Source organism: Miniopterus natalensis, chromosome 8, assembly GCF_054644295.1.
Source record: "Miniopterus natalensis isolate mMinNat1 chromosome 8, mMinNat1.hap1, whole genome shotgun sequence".
NCBI lineage: Eukaryota > Metazoa > Chordata > Mammalia > Chiroptera > Miniopteridae > Miniopterus > Miniopterus natalensis.
In genome coordinates, this window is record NC_142088.1 from 45,025,356 (window position 1) to 45,042,301 (window position 16,946).

The following is a 16,946-nucleotide window of genomic DNA, read 5'->3' on the forward strand; positions in this document are numbered from 1 at the left end:
TTTTGTCATGCAAAGGTTTTCCAGAGTGAGAGTAAAAAACATTTTCACAAGATTTCTTTTCTTTTCGCTTTTTATTATACATAAGAAAACACGGGAGAGAGAAGAACTTAACATGTAACGTACTGAGGACCCTTTAGGTGACCGATCTGAATGAAGACTAGTCAGAGTGTAATTCTAATGTTGGTATTAGTGGGAGAGCATTTAGATACTTCATATTCTCACATTATAAGAAAGCATTAGATCATATTGGCTGAAAGCATAATTTTGCAGTAAGATAAATATAGATTTCAGTCCATTTTAGTCACTTAATGGATGTATGATATTTGCCAATTCTGTTAATTTTTCTCAGCTTCAGCTTCTTTATCTGTAATATGTAAATAACTATAATATCTGTCTCATAGGTTGTTGTAAGATTCAAATGAAATGAATTCATGTTAAGTGCTTGGGACTTCTTAGAATATACTAAGCAACTGAAAAATGTTAATGGCAAATTACAGGGAACATAAAAAGGCACAGCAGTTCATATGAAGAATTCTTCATCAACATAAAATTTTTGCTTCTGACTATATCCCCTTTTAGGGTAATTTATAATAATAATGTTAATAATAATGCTTACTGAGCATCAGCTGTGTACTAAACACAAGTGCCTTCATGAGTCCTCAAATTTAACCCTCACTGAGGAGTTACAGTTTCAAAGTTTGATCTATATTTATTGGTATTTGATTTCTCAATACAGAGGAAGAAAACCCAGGGTTTACCACTTTACTTCTTGTTTCAGTGCTGAAAAAATATTATACCATCAATTACACAATTTTCAAATGAAACTTTTCTGTAAATTGTCAGTTACTAGCAAAAGCACAGGAAGAGAATCAGTTACATACAACTGCAGGATTATAAATATTTTCAAATTATTTGCCCATTTAAATTGACCTTTTCATAACTCATCTATCCAGTTAAATAAAACGTTATTGTCAATCTGTTATATGCTAGGCATTATACTAAGCACTGAAGATTTAAAAAAACTTTAATAAATACAAATACAATATCTATCTTTATGAAGCTAATAATCTAGTGGGGAGATAAACTATAAAATTATAACACAAAATTGTAACTCTAAGACCACCAGACATTACGTGTTTCCCAATGTTATGAAATAGGAAACATAAAACACCACATATAATAAATTACTTTAAAAAATCTGAGCTAAGTCTAATAAGCCTCTAGATCGTTCTTTTTCCAGAGACAGTAGGAAAGAGAAGAACACATTAAATTACACTAAGTGGACACAATCTGTCAAAGAATGTGGAAAATTCTATAGTATAAGTGAACCAGTATATTGAACAAATAAATCACATAGAAAAATAAATAAATTAAAATCACAATATAATCAATAGACCCATCAACTAAGTACAATTTGTAGATCTTATTTGTATTTTTATTGGAACAAATCAACTACAATAGAATGGTTCTGAGCAATGAAAGAAGATTGAACATGGTCTGGGTATTGGATAATATTAAGGAATTACTAATGGTGTTATGATTATGTTTCTTAAAAAGCTTACTGTCAGCCAGGGAAAGACAGATGCTACATGATTTCACTTATATGTGAAATCTAAAGAACAGAACAAATAAAACAGAAACAAATGCATGGAGCAAGCTGATGGTTGCTAGATGGGAGGAGGGGTTGGAGGGCTGGGTGAAAAGGTGAAGGGATTAAGAAGTGCAGATTGGCAGTTACAAAATAGTCATGAGGATGTAAAGTACAGCATAGGGAATATAGTCAATTATATCATAATCACTGTGTGTCGTGCCAGGTTGGTACTAGATTTTCCGGGGTGATCACTTTGTAAATTATATAAATGTCTAACCACTATGCTGTACACCTGAAACTAATATAAAATAATATTGAATGTCAACTATAATTGAAAAGTAAGAAAAAAAGCTTATTCTGTGTAATTATATGATGTTTAAAAATTGATTTAAAATCTTTCAGAAAAAAGCTTGGATGAATAATACATTAGAAATGAAGAGTATAATATTGTTGAAGCTGAATATTAGGTTTCTGGTGGTTGATGGTATTACTCTCTACTGAGAAAAAAACAAAACTAGCAAATGCTATAAAAGAGAGAAATACGCTGCTTTGAGAGACTATGATAAAGCATTTCTCCGAGTCAGGAAAGGTTTTTATGAGGAACTGTCACTTGAGCTGAGATCAGAGGAATGAGCATACTACATGGGGGGGGGGGGGGGGGACAGGGTGAGTCTGAGGATTAAAAAGGCCAGTGTGGCTGAAGTGGAGAGAGCAAATCTGAGTCCAAGATGAACACTTCAGGTATTTGTTGCTTAATGTCACAAGTATGACTGGGTTCCTCGTTATTTATACCTCCCTCCAGAGAGAATTTAAACCAGTTATGAAGAGAAGCCCAGTCCCTTTTCCTAGCCTAATTCTGATATTGAATTATCTGAAATCCAGGCATATGCCCTTATTAACTCTTAAACTTCCACAAAGAAAGTTATTGAGTTATGATCCTCTGAATTTTCATTGTAAACAGCTGTGTCCTCAGGAGTCGGCCCACTGTGGACATTCATTTAATATTTTTGAGAAGCTCAATCAAAATATGCGGTTTGTTCATTTTATATTCTAAAATACATCCATAGTTCAGGCCAAATTAGTAGAAAATTTAGCATTGACTATATAAACAATAACATTATTATTCTACTCACTCTACCCTTCAACTCCCCACACTGTCTTTACTGACTTGCTCTTTGGTGTGATTCCATCAAACATCATCATGATCAGAAATAGCTCTATGAGAAGTATTTTCTTTATATTAAGAATATACAGTAGAAGATATTATTCCCTATATCACCCAAGTGTCATCTTTATGAAGATACACTTGGGAAATTCTTGTCAAATCTTAACAGAAAAGTTGTACTTCTGTTGTTTTTTAATCTCATGGAAATTTGTAATTGTATAATTTATAACATATTTTATGTAACTATAAGTAAGCTAAAATAGTTTCTTAAATAATCATGGTTTAAATAAATAAGTTAACTTTACATCTTCAGCTTTTAGCTTACTTTTTGAATTAAAAAAGGGGAGGGAGGGGAGGGGAACAAGATCTGTAGAACTGCAGTCTCTGCTAATGGAACTCAGTATGTTATACGATTGGTTTTCACCTCTTTTAGGTCCACTATTTGTGAAATTAGAGGGGATTCAACTGGTACTGAGTTAGGTGAATATGACTCCTTTCATATCTATTATGCCTCTTCAAATAGACCACAGCAGAACTTGCCAACCTGAGTGTGATGCGTATAGGTTATTGGTGAGCCTCAACTACTAATTCTCTCAGTGTGAAGGTGGCATCCTCTCCCAAACCAGTTACCTCTATCCAAGCGTAGCCTTGCCTGTTTACCCCAAGTTAACAAATATATAAATATTATTATCCTTTGTGTGTGCCAAATGGAAAACTCTTGGAAAATCTATAGTGTAATATTATCTCCCCATCCATTGTCAATTTCTTACCATTTAAATCCAATTACAAATTTTATACATGGTCACTAGAAACACCTTGAGCTATATTTGTAATACTTGTGAATGTATAGAACTTGTAACCTCTCCATCAAAGTTAGGAGTCTGGAGTGGCTTCTCAGTGCAAGGATTCTTTCTAACCTTGTGTGGCTACATCAGCAAAGCAGAGGGTATCTTAAAACCATTGCTCAAGAGACATGAGAGACAGGAAGGAGTGATTCCTTTATGGAATTATCATATATGTTCTAATGAAAGCAGTTTTAAAAAATCTATTACCTGGTATTCTTCAAGACTTACTTCATCATTATAAAACCAAATCATTTTGATTTTGTCAAGAGAATTTGCAAAGTTATAATGTTAACATATTCTGAAGGAAAAAACTTAAGGTGTTAGAGGAATACTGTTGTTATTCAATAGTATGTTTGCCAACTGGATATCTTACACTAATCATAAACTATACATTGAATTATTTGTCAAATATGAGTAATACTACTATCGTTCTCTGATTTACTCCTTTTATAGTGGACTTCATATCATAACATTATTTTGTTGAGTTGCAAGTTATACTCATTTTCCAAAAGAAAAAGAAAAGCTTCTGGAGGTAAAACTCAGCATTTTTAAGGAGGTTATAAACCTTATAGTTATAGTCCTGGGTCAACAAAGGGAAGAAGCCAGCATTAGACTCATCAAATTTCTTTTTAGACCAAGACCACACAAATAGAAATGAAGAAAAGATCACCAGTTTCTACACTTGCTCCTTTGGATGTGTTGGATGCTGCTGCTGTCAGTCATGAAGGTAAAGGAAAAACTATTCGTAAGATTCACTTTTAAAGAAATTCTATAATTGCTTCAGAAGTTTACACAATAACTAAAATTTAAGGAATAACATGAGAATATTAGGATGAACAATTTATAAAAGTTACATAAACATAGTGTTTTAAACATTGGAAAGGGTCACCAAAGAGTGCCAAGGAATTTTTTTTTTAACACTGAAAGTGACATAGAAGTGACAACTTGTAACTAAAAATAAAGCCTGGAGAGTGTGTGTGTGTGTGTGTGTGTGTGTGTGTGTGTATAACATTAATAAGCTCCTCTCTATATTGACTCTGTTTTTTTAACATATAACCAGTAACTCATTATCATGCCAATATTGAAAGACATTATTTTATAAAGCCTATAAATCTAGAAATTATAAATTATAATACTCTCAACTGTATTCCATATTTGTTTTTTTGACAGATACTCCTATATTTTACTTCTAATTCACAGCTTGTCTCATTTTCATTTGTCTAATTCAGCTAGCATGAACAAAATAGAAGAAATTTACTTTGCTTATTAGTATAAAATATTTTTCTATTTTATTTTATTTTTTTGCTAATTCCAAGTCAGAGGTCTAGTTTCAAACCTCTTTTTACATGCAAAAGTCAAAATTTTCTATTAAAGTTAGGCAATTTGCTAAAGTTTAACTTTCCTGTTCTTTCATTGCAGAACATAAAAATTCTCAGAAGAGATGCCCATTGTGTTGGTATAAATTTGCTAAAATTTTCTTGATCTGGAATTGTTCTCCCTGTTGGGTAAAACTGAAAGAGTTTCTCCATGTGATTATGATGCACCCATTTACTGATCTTTTTCTCACTATGTGCATAATTCTAAACATATATTTTTTGGCCATGGAATATTATCCAATGAGTGAGGAAATCTTCAGTGTTCTCAGCGTTGGAAACCTGGTAAGCCTCTTATTCTATGTTATTTTAATTTGCAATTTCAATATATTTTTAGTTGTCATTATCCCATTATTTTATTTTGTAACTTCAGTATGTTGCAAATGCATTATATAAGACCAAGATGAAGTATTGTGTTCCTGCTTCCCCACTTTGTTGCCTCAAGCCCTGTTTTGTAAATGTTCTTATCACTGAATAGGTTTATACCTCGAGTTTAAATTTCTGCCATTTAAATTTGCAATTCCTCGCCAGCTGCTTAGCAGTCAGGTTAAGTGGAAATTATTTCCTCTCACTTCCCAAGTATATCCTCTCAGTCCCATAGTCCCATAGTTCAGAGTAGAGCAGAAGTCAAATAACAGACCCAAGTTCTTCACTGACACCTGATTCTGAGTCCTGACTACAGCTGCACCTGACCCTGTCTGCTCTCACCACCTGTCTATGCCTTACATTGGAGCTTATCCTTTGAAAGGTATTGTTGGGATTCACATATCCTTTTTATCCCATACAATGCAAAAGGCAAAACAGATTTGTATGAGTTTAAAAATAAGTCACATTCAAGCAAACATATTGTATTTAATTTTTCCCCCCCTTTATTAGGTTGTTATTGTTTAGTTGCGTAGTGCTCATACAAACAGCCAAACTGCTACCAATTTTGAATTATACATTTACTTGATACCAAAACAGTAATGTAGTTATTTCTGACAGTGTAGTTTTCAAAAGACAGGTTCCATAGGTTTATTCTGCTGCATTTTTTCTGGATCATGTATGTACTTCTTTTATTCTTTTACAAGTTAAAAATTAAATGTCTTAACAAATATTCTATATTCCAAAAGGAACTACTCAAAGTGAAAAGACTTTTTTAACCTTCAAATATTCTTTTATTTTCTTCCAGATTGGCTATAAAAATAATTAAGGATTTTTCTATACAGTGTTTGATGTTAGATTATTAAATAAAATGCATGAGTCTGTTGTTATACTAACTCCAAAACTAACCAGATATTGACAGAAGGACTGTGAGGAATGTGGCACTGAAGTTACGGTGTCTGTGCATGAGGGTTCTGACAGAGCTATTGCAGGCACATTCTCACTCATGTGTTTTGTTTTTATTTAGGTTTTTATTGGAATTTTTACAACAGAAATGATTTTTAAGATAATTGCTATGCACCCATATGGGTATTTCCAAGTAGGTTGGAACATTTACGACAGCCTAATTGTGCTCCATGGTTTAGCAGAACTTTTTCTAGCAAGTGTTCATGGACTGGCTGTTTTTCAATCACTCAGGGTGGTAAGTAGAATCCAAGACCTAAATTTTATTTTATGAAAATATATCTCGGTTTTCTGAAACATAAAATGAAAAAAGTAGTAATACAAATACCACTGGGACACTGGGAGTATTAAATGAGTTAATACTGCCCCAAGAAAGAGTGTGCAGTCTCCAATGCTATTATTTAACCAGAGCATTAAAGGAAATAAGCCAGCCATATATGGAGCAAATTTGAGATGTAGTTCTAGCAAGCAGGGCCAGGGGTGCTGGGCCAGTTTTGAGGAGCAAGGTGATGAAGAGCCCCAGAAGCTGAATATCAATGTGTAGCTAAGGAACTGGAACCAGGTATTTCTAAATGCAGGGTAGAAAGTTTTACTAAATAGAAAACTTCATATAACGCCAGTCAGACCAGCAGAATGTTGTTATAAATATTATTAAGTCAGAACCAATAGATGTCTGCAATGAAGGGTGATGTTAAGAATCAGAAAACTAGGCAAGGTAATAATGCTATTAGAATGGTATTTATGAAAATGTTAAGTATTTGTCAATAAGTTGAAAGAATGTAGCAGGAATCAAGAACAACCTGTCGTAAACCTCACCAGTAGACTTTTCAAATCAGTGAGAAAAACATATAAAAGATGTAGTTATCAAGCTTATGGATGAAACAAGACTGGGAAATATAAAAACCATGATCAAAAATAGGATCAAAATGTCTCAAAGGCTAGTAATGGACTGACTATAAGATGATTAAGTTTTACATGGATAAATGTAAAGCCCAGCTCTTGAGCCCAGAAAGCCAAATATATATGTACTAGAAAAAATTAAGGAAGGTTTATAAAAATGATGTATGGGTTTTAGATGACTAATTTTCTTGTGATATGGTGGCTAAAATGTGAAAGTAATCTGTGCTGTATCAATAGAAATAAAAAATTTAGTGAAAAGAAGGAAAATATTCAGACTAAACCTAGAATGTTGTGTTTGGTCTTTAATGTATTACTTGGAAGGGAAATACATAATAAAAACCTCAATAGAATTCAGTGGAAACCGACAGGTTTTTTCAATATAATCTATATGTCAAAATGTGGAAAAATACCCAATGTATTGTGAAAAGCAAAACAGAATGGTTAGTTGCCCTACTGGATATTAATTAAATGTATAGCTAGAGTAATTATACTAGTATAATAGTAATTATACTAGTATAATATTATACTAGTAATTATAATAGTATAATATTGAATGGGCATTGACAGATCAATAGAAGAAGATATGTATGGATGTCATGTAAAAAGTTATAGAATATGTATGATGTATTAAGAATTGTACATAAAATGAATTTTAATAGTTAATATTAACAATGCTCAAAACTGAACATTACATTAAAGACAATATATGTGAATGTGTATAATGCTGATAAAAACTTTAATGTGTATCATCATAAATAGTAACCAAGTTTTTTTGGTATTTTGTTTCTTGTTCTTTACATTGCTCTATTAGTTAAGAATTTTCAAGCTGGGGAAATACTGGCCGACATTTAAGATTCTGCTGCTGACTCTTACGAAGTCATTGGTGGCCCTGAAAGACTTGATCCTGCTGTTGTTCACGTTCATGTTCTTTTCTGCTATTGTTGGCATGAGGCTGTTTGGTTTGAGATACCAAGAATATGCCTGCAAATTAGACAAAGACTGTCAACTCCCACGCTGGCACATGATCAACTTCTTCCACTCCTACCTGAATGTGTTCCGGATTCTCTGTGGAGAGTGGATAGAGACTTTATGGGATTGCTTTGACATAGCAAGCCGATTCAGCTGTATTCCTTTTTATATGATGGTCATTTTAATTGGAAACTTATTGGTAAGTAATCCATGCTTTTAAATTTTCCTTGAGAAACTGATGTAATATAGTCAAGTATTTTCATGATGTGGATTTATGGGATCCAGTGTTTTATAACTGCTGTTCAGTGTGATTTCACCTAGTCACATGTGGCAATTGATCAGTTAAAACATGATTGGTCTAATTTGAGGTGTGCCCCAAATGTAAAACTATCCACTGGATTTGAAGTCTTACCCCCCCAAAATAATGTAAATAATTTCATTAATAATTTTTATTGAATTGCATTTTAAAATAATATTTTTATATATTTAGTTAAATAAAATGCTAGCAGATTAATTTTATCTGTTTTTGTTTATGCTTTGAATGTGGCTACTGAAAAATTGCATATGCGATGTGCATCATGTTTCTGTTGGATAGCACTGGCTTATAACCTTGCTGCTCAAAGTAGCATTGGCATCATGTGGGAGATAGTTATCAATATAGACTCTCAGAGCCTATCCCAGACCTGTGGGAACAGAAGCTACATTTTAACGGTATCAACAGGTGATATGTACACACATTAAATTTTAAGAACCACTTATACATAGCACTAATGGTCAAACTTGGATGCACATTGGAATTACCTGGGGCATTATAAAAATATACTAATGCTTTGGATCCATTCCCAAAGATCCTGATTTTATTGGTACATGGACATCAGGATTTTTAAAGAATCTTTATTTGATTCAATTGTGCAGCAAAGTTAGAAAACCTCTGGTCTATAAAACCATTATGCATCCACTAAGAGAGAAAGCTTCACTTTTAAATATCCAGTAATTGAGGTGGTGCTATGAATTAAATAAGTAGCTTTTACTTCTTCAAAGAAAAAGGAATGGCTTATGAAAGAAAATTGTTCTTACACTAAGAAAAAAAAACAGGACTCAATATTTGCTTTTATTCATAAGTGATAGAGATTCCCAAAAGACTAAAAATGAGAACTCAAGTTAAGACTCCACGGTATTGGTCGCCTTCCTTGTCGCTTGTTTCACCCTCATCATAACCCCTGTCATACACTTGTCACACTGGCATTATGTTTCATTGTTGGTGTGCTTGTCTTTCTTATTAAACTGCTCCTTGAAGGAAGGGTTCATGGCTGTTCTCTGGATCATCAAAGCCCAGAACAGTGCCCAGCATGTAAAAGTATTCCAATGCCCTCTGCCTTTGTACAGAATTTTGTTAATTACTTAACATTATTTAGAAGTTTTAGTTGGGCACCTTTCAGATGTTTTGCCTGAAATTTAAGTAGTTTCTGCCAGGTGAATTGTGGTATCTGGTTAAGGTCAAGTAAGCCAGAGAGGGGTAGAAACATGAAAAGAAATAGCTTAATATAAAATCCAGTCACTTTTTATTTTTTATTAAATTTATAGGGTTGACATTGGTTAATAATATTATATAGGTTTCAAGTGTACAGTTTGTAATATATCATCTGTATATTGTGTTGTGTGTTTACCACCCAAAGTCAAATCCAGTTACTTTTAAAAAATAAAAAATCTGCTTATAAATATGTATGTTATTCCATATATACTTATATATTCCCAAGCTAAATATAAATTAAGATATAATTAGAACAATATTAAAATAGGAGAGCCTAAATACATTTTAAATTCCTTGAATACTAATCACAAAAATAATTACTTAAGTAAATCTCGAATTTTCTTTCTCTTCCATATTACTTTATTTTGGTATGAGTTGCTCAATTCTCACACAGTAGGTAGATACATTTGAGGTGAGAGAGAGAGCAAATTTCAGGGAACACTTTTGAATGTTTTCTTATATATGCATTCTTTCACCTTTTATCTCAACACAAAAGCAATAAATATGTGTTTTGAATCTTGTAACACTGTGATTGAAAGAAAGTAACCCTAAGTTTATATAATATAATTTATATAAACTTCCCCTTCCTTCTTTATTAATCTTCAAATTAGAAGAGGTAATCAAAGCTCTATAGCTTTGATCATTTACAAAATACAGTTTTTCCTTTTTAATCCTTCAAGAGACCAGGCTATTTTAAATTCAGAGCACCCTTTAACAAAGCAGAAGCACTTTACAATATTTAAAAGTTCTTCATTTGTACCACAGTTCCCTCCCAAATATTTGGACCTTTATTTTCAGCCTTTTTACATTCTTATTATATATGTATGTATGCATGTATATGTGTGTGTGGGTATGTGTGGGTGTGGGCACGTATGTCTACAATATAAGACATCTTAGATTGCAAGCTCTTAAAAATACAATTGTTGTAGCATAATTTTCCCCTGTCCAAATTCTGGCACAAAATCTATTCTTTCATTTATTCTACAATTAATTCATTTTTTCAACAAATATTTATTTATTACTAACGTTGTGCCTAGCACTGTGCTAGTTGTCTACTTAAGAGAAAATGAGGTTCTTGTTTATATGAAGCTTATAGTCATGAAATTCTTACCTAATACCCTTTCCTTATGTGTCATTGTGCCTAATACTTACCCAAACAAAGGAGGGAAAAGAAACAGCCAGCTACCTTAAATTATATTTGGTCTTGCCGTCTTACATCCTGAACTTACTATCCTTTGAGAATGGTAGAGAGGCTAACAGTATAGTTCCTATAAGGGTCATGGAGCCCAACCCAGGTTATCTGTAAGTCTTATTGGCCTTATTGTCAAGTGAGACATTAGCGTGAGAACAATCCTGTGAATCTCTGGGGGTATTGGCATTTGATCAGTGTATTTTCAGTTATGTTTATTTTTTTCAGTTTGTCCTCTGAGACTCTGTCATCATAGGTTATAGAAAATATATCAGTTCAGATGATCTCACCTGTAAGAAATTTCCAATTTTGAGCCATTTGTACTCTATATTTTATTGTTCCACCAAAATATGGTTAAGATTTACGATTATCTATTGGATGACATTAATGTCTGCAATAACATTTTGGTTTTCTGTGAGCCTTATTTGAACTTTATTCCTATGTATATGAAGATACAGTTACAGAGAAGTAAAAGCAGTCAGTTAGGATTGAACACTATATGGTGAGCAGTTCATATTTTCTCAGGTGTGTGTATGCATGAGAAAGACAGTAATTATCAGAGTATCTGAGAACTTCATCTCTTCACATAGATGCAGAATGCTGAAAGAAGTTTTAACAAATAAGCGTTTGGAGATCTTTATAGGCTTATTTTGTTTTGTGTACACATTAATGTCAGTATAATTATGCTAAGAGTAGATCTTAATGTGTGAAGTAATCAGAAACACAGACAGGAAACGTTATGTAAGTTATATATACAGCAGCTCCTCCAATAAGGACATTTCTCTTAATGTCGTTTTTGTCACCTGACCATGACCCTGAAAGAGAATAAGCAGGTTGGAAAATAATTGTCTTACTTATTTCTACTAATGTTTTCTAAATGTATGTATGGCTCACATTTATTTCATGGTTTACTATTAGGAATGTTTTGGATCTTTACTTAGAAGTCTAGTGATGTTTTGTGACCAGAAATATGCTGTAAGAACTTAGTTCTTATTTATACCAATTAGCCTGTGGCAAAATTGGTTCTGTTATATGTTATTTCACTTAAAGTCACAGTTTTCAAGAACCTATGAACGACGTTATGTTAAGTGAGGACTTACGGTTTACATATTCTTAAACATAATGCATGTCATTTGAACTTTGCCCTCTAAAAATAATATGTAAAGCATAAAATTAACTAAGTCTTAAGCTCAAATATCTGAAGAGAGGAGAAAAAACTTCCATAATAAACAAAATGCTCAAATTATTACTTTAAATCTAAGAGAATACGTAATATTAATCTTCAACTCTGGAATCCAAAAAGTACATCTATACCATACAATTACAAACAAGATAAAAATCTGATTCCCTGGAAACTGAGCATGCTTTGATCGATCATATTTCTTAATGATAGTAAACATCAACATGGACACTATCCTTGAGTTTGAATAACTGGCAAGTATTAGTAATAATTCTTCTATCACTTTTTTCTTATTTGGCCAAATTTATTACCACAAATAATCAATTAACCTACATAATCCCTGTGCTTGCATGTCTCAGAAAAATTAGATATGGGCCTCAGAACCGGAATTGATCCCTCCCAGTGAAATTTCTTATGGGTTTGCAGAATCCATGAAGATGTCATTACACATCTTCCTGGGATAGAACCAAAGTGAAGTCAGCCACCTGGAGTAGCAATTCATTTTCTCACCTTGCGAGAGAGGCAGCTTGACTCAGGGAAAGAAAATAAGCTTTGGAGTAAGACAGACTTGAGTTCAATCTGTGTGACCATTGATAGTTAACATCTATAAACTTTGCCTTTTTCCTCTATAAAAGAGAAACAAATATTTCATAGAATGTTCTGCGCTTAAGATGCGTTCTGGCTACACAATCCTCTAGCACAGCACCAGACCCATTGCAGATGGGTAAGAACTGAATAGCATTGTAGTTCATATGCTGTTTTCAAATCTCAGGTCAGCCCTTTTAAAGGATTTTTTTATTGTTTAAAGGGAAACAAAAAATGAGATACACTTAACCTTATTTACTTATTCATTTAGATACTTTACCTGTTTCTGGCATTGGTGAGCTTCTTCAGTTCATACAATGCTGCAACGGCTGAAGAGAATGATGAAGCCAAAAATCTCTGGCGTGCCCTGGCAAGGATTAAGAAAGGAGTAAGCTATGTGCTTTCTAAAATACTATGTAAAAGACTAGATGGTCCCAAGGACACAATGGACCATGAAAACAATCCTCGTGCTAAAGAGAACATTTCTGACCATACTCTTTCTGAATTGAGCAACACCCAAGATTTCAAGGTCAAGGAAAGAAGCACTAGCACAGACAAAAACACAATGACTGAAAATGAGAGTCAATCACTTATCCCCAGTCCTAGTGTCTCTGAAACTGTACCAATTGCTTCTGGAGAATCTGATATAGAAAATCTGGATAACAAGGAGATTCAGAGCAAGTCGGGTTACGGCAGCAGCAAAGAGGTGAGATATTTCAGTAGCCTGATGCCTTATTTACTGATTTACAGCATTGTTGATAAGAAGGTGAGTCAGCACTGATTAATTGAGCACCTTAATGGCTTATTGACAATTACCATTAAGGTTTAAGCAAACAAAGCTTCCTAATTATATTTCATTGACATGTATTGTGTATAAGACCAAGAAGTAGGACAAATATTTGTAATTTTCTTTTTTATATACTGCATCTAGAGCTTTCCTTGATCTTTAAGAAATAAGACTGCTTTTCTTCCAAATGTTTTAAACACTTATTTTAATTTTTATAATGAGAAAGTGATTTTTTACGCTATTAATTTTAGGATCTTGGTCATTTTAAAAGATGATATGTTTATGTCCACTTTCCAGTAAGGTAAAGTAAAGCATTGTGAGAAAATCATTTCAAGTAAAGGCCAAGCATGTCATTTGCATTGTTACCACATGTACAAAGTCATGACTACCTTATTCTAGCCAGTCTTGAACTTCAGTCAAGAACAGAGTGGGAAGAAATATCAGTCTCTGCAAGTAGCCTCTTTTCTAGGGCTGGAACCACTTTCCTAGGTCTGTCCTTGACCGTGTTCCTTGTGCCGTTTCTTCATTTCACTTCAGGATAACCTTACATGTCTCATCCTGTGATGACATACATAAGAATGTCTGGACTGGATAATACAGTAAATACTAAGTATACCCTTGTCTCCCCATCTTTAGCATCAAGGGGAGATTTACTCTGATGCTACTCATCTCATTGAAATAGCATACTGGGAACTTGGTGAATAACTTCAGGAAAATTTTGGAACTCAAATCCTTTTGGAAATTGGAGATAACCTAATATATCACTTGGGTGGACAGTGTTATTAACTAAATATTAATTTTAATTAAAAAAATTATTTTATCTTAAATTAATTTTTAAAATAACTTTTAAAACATCAATCACACAGATATATACACATTTTAATATCAATCATGAACTTGGCCTAAAGTCTTTTGTGTGCATAGTTTTCTTTTTTCTTATTTCTAAAAATGAAGCAAATTTTAACTACAGTGACTAAATGAAACTTTATTCACATTTCTGGTGGGACTTTACTTTTCAGAAGGTAAAGCCATCTAGCTCATCTGAATGCAGCACAGTTGATATTGCTCTCTCTGAAGAAGAAGAAATGATCTATGAACATGAAAAGCCAAAGCACCGTAAAAACAGTAAGAAAAAAGTTCCTTATACTAAATTTCTTGACTGGAAAGTAGAGTTCAAAACCCTATGCACATGTGCCCTATTCACAAAGTACTCCATAATCCAGGTTGGTTCTTAGATAGTCTCAAATAAAATTCCCATTCCCATGCCATCTAAGAATTGAAATCAATTTAACTGATTTAACTGATATTATAACTCTTAATATTTCATAAATATTTATGAATTTAAATGGGAATGTTTGTATGCCACGTGAATCTTCAAAGAATGACTTTTCAGGCATTATGCCAATATGCTACTCAGGTGTGTGTGTGTGTGTGTGTGTATTTTTTTAGTAGTAGTAGTAGTAGGAAGAAGAGAGGAGGAGGAAATAAATTCTATTCTCAGACTCTGTCCCGAAGGCTTAAGGAATGCACTGAGTCATCTCTGCCTTTCACAATTTCTTTTAATTACCAAACTCACGGGTTTTTGTTGTTATTGTTGCTTTCTCAGTGATTGTAGTGTTCAGCACAGAAGATGTAAAAATCAAATTCTTATAAGTCAGAGACCACCTATATTAGATTCTATAAAGAAATAGTTGAAAGCATGTGGAAGAAACTATGAGATGTTTATTTTTTCATAAATTTTAAAGATTTTTTTCTTAACAATTTTATTCTTGACAGGTTATGAACGAAGATCTTCACCAGGTCAAATCAGTAGAGACTCTAAAAGAGGAAAAATTTGGCGAAACATAAGGAAAACCTGCTGCAAGATAGTAGAAAACAGTTTTTTTAAGTGTTTCATTGGCCTTGTCACTTTGCTCAGCACAGGTGCTCTGGTAAGTGCAAGTATGTGAGATTTTTATGGGAAAAGTATATTAGAAGTCTGTTAATTTGTAAAGTCGCCATACCAAGTTAGTTTCCCCCTGTAATACTTACTATAGCACCAAAGTTTATAGGCTATGATTTTAGTTTTGAAGACATACATCATAGTCTCTTTAAAATCTATACAGGCCTCATTTAACATTAAATAAATAATACAATTTCAAAATATGTAAATGACAGTGGGGAAAAAGGAATGTTAAGAGATCCTAATTCTTATTTTAATAAAGTTTCATATAAGAAACAAAGTTTAGGCTTCTGGTCGAGATGGCGGTATGGGTAAACACAGTACTTGTATCCTTCCATAGTCATATCAAATTACAACTAACCTACAGAACAACAGTCATTAAGAACCACTTGAAATGTAGCTAAACAGAAGTCCTACAATTAAGGATATACAGAAGAAGCCACGTCAAAACTGGTAGGAGGGACAGAGATGGGAAATGGGCTGATTCCACACCCATGTGAGGTAGATAAAAACCGAAGAGATATCTTTGCTGCAGAGATCCCTCCTGAAAGCCAGGGGTGCCACCCCCATACCAGGCCTCCCAGCCCAGGGTTCCAGTGCCAGGAATAGAAATCCTCATAACTTCTGACTGTAAAAATCAGCAGAGATTGTGGCTGGGTAACACAGAGACTGCTGGAGTCCCAAGCGTTCCTCTTAAAGGGCCTGAGCATGGACTTACTCAGACTCTTTCACTCTGAGCTCTAGCACTGTGGCAGCACCTTCAAAGGCACCAAAGACATACAGGGAGGAAGTGAATTATCAGGCATCAGGGCAAGAGCTGGAGGGACAGCTTTCTCCCAGACAGAAGTGCTGGCAGAGGCCATTGTTCCTTTTCAGAGCCCTCCTTCCACACAGCCTGCAGGCAGGTGCTATATCTGAGTCTCCATCCACCTGACCCCACCCTAGTGATTTCCTGAAACCTCACACCACCCAACTTGTGGGCCCACCCAAGCTGTTTCCAGTGGCTTCTCTGTATGAATGGCCTGTTTTGGTTCATGCTTCAGACTTTCCTAAAATCTCTCAGACAAGCAGCATCTGGTCTCTGAGTGCCTGTACCTCTCACTAAGTCTCCCCAAGCCCAGCACTGGTCTTGATTCTCAGGTTAGCCTTTCCTGGGCACCTCCAAACAAAGTACAAGTAGTAGCCATCTACATACCACTTTGTAGCTCATGTCAGGTGGCCTGGGCAAATACAGGCAGTGGCTGACCTTGGCCTGCACCTCCCAGGAATTCTCATAAGTCTCAGAGGCAGCAGACCCAGTGGACAGTTTCAGATTATGTCGATGCACCATCCAACCACCTCCACAAGCAGCACACTGAAAAGGTGAACTCAGTAGGCATCATAGCCCCATTGAAGTGAGTCCAGCTTTGTAGGATTGGCCCCTACACAGCTAATCCTCCACAGTAGTCACAGCCAGTCCTTGAAGCTGATCAGCCTAAGGGCAAACCCCTCCCATTGACATGCCAACACCTGTCAAGGCTGAACTACAGCAGGAGGGTATACACAGCCCACACGGGGAGTCAG

General features: G+C 34.3%; 1 protein-coding gene across 1 annotated transcript in view; it reads left to right on the forward strand.

The window, feature by feature from the left end:
* The window catches only part of SCN7A (sodium voltage-gated channel alpha subunit 7), a 73,018-nt gene that overhangs the window by 42,602 nt on the left and 13,470 nt on the right, over window positions 1-16,946 (forward strand). The window contains 7 exon segments of the mRNA XM_087819802.1: window positions 4,235-4,328; window positions 5,021-5,259; window positions 6,365-6,538; window positions 8,012-8,368; window positions 12,926-13,360; window positions 14,461-14,566; window positions 15,218-15,372. Coding sequence (XP_087675928.1) covers window positions 4,235-4,328; window positions 5,021-5,259; window positions 6,365-6,538; window positions 8,012-8,368; window positions 12,926-13,360; window positions 14,461-14,566; window positions 15,218-15,372 — 1,560 coding nt within the window.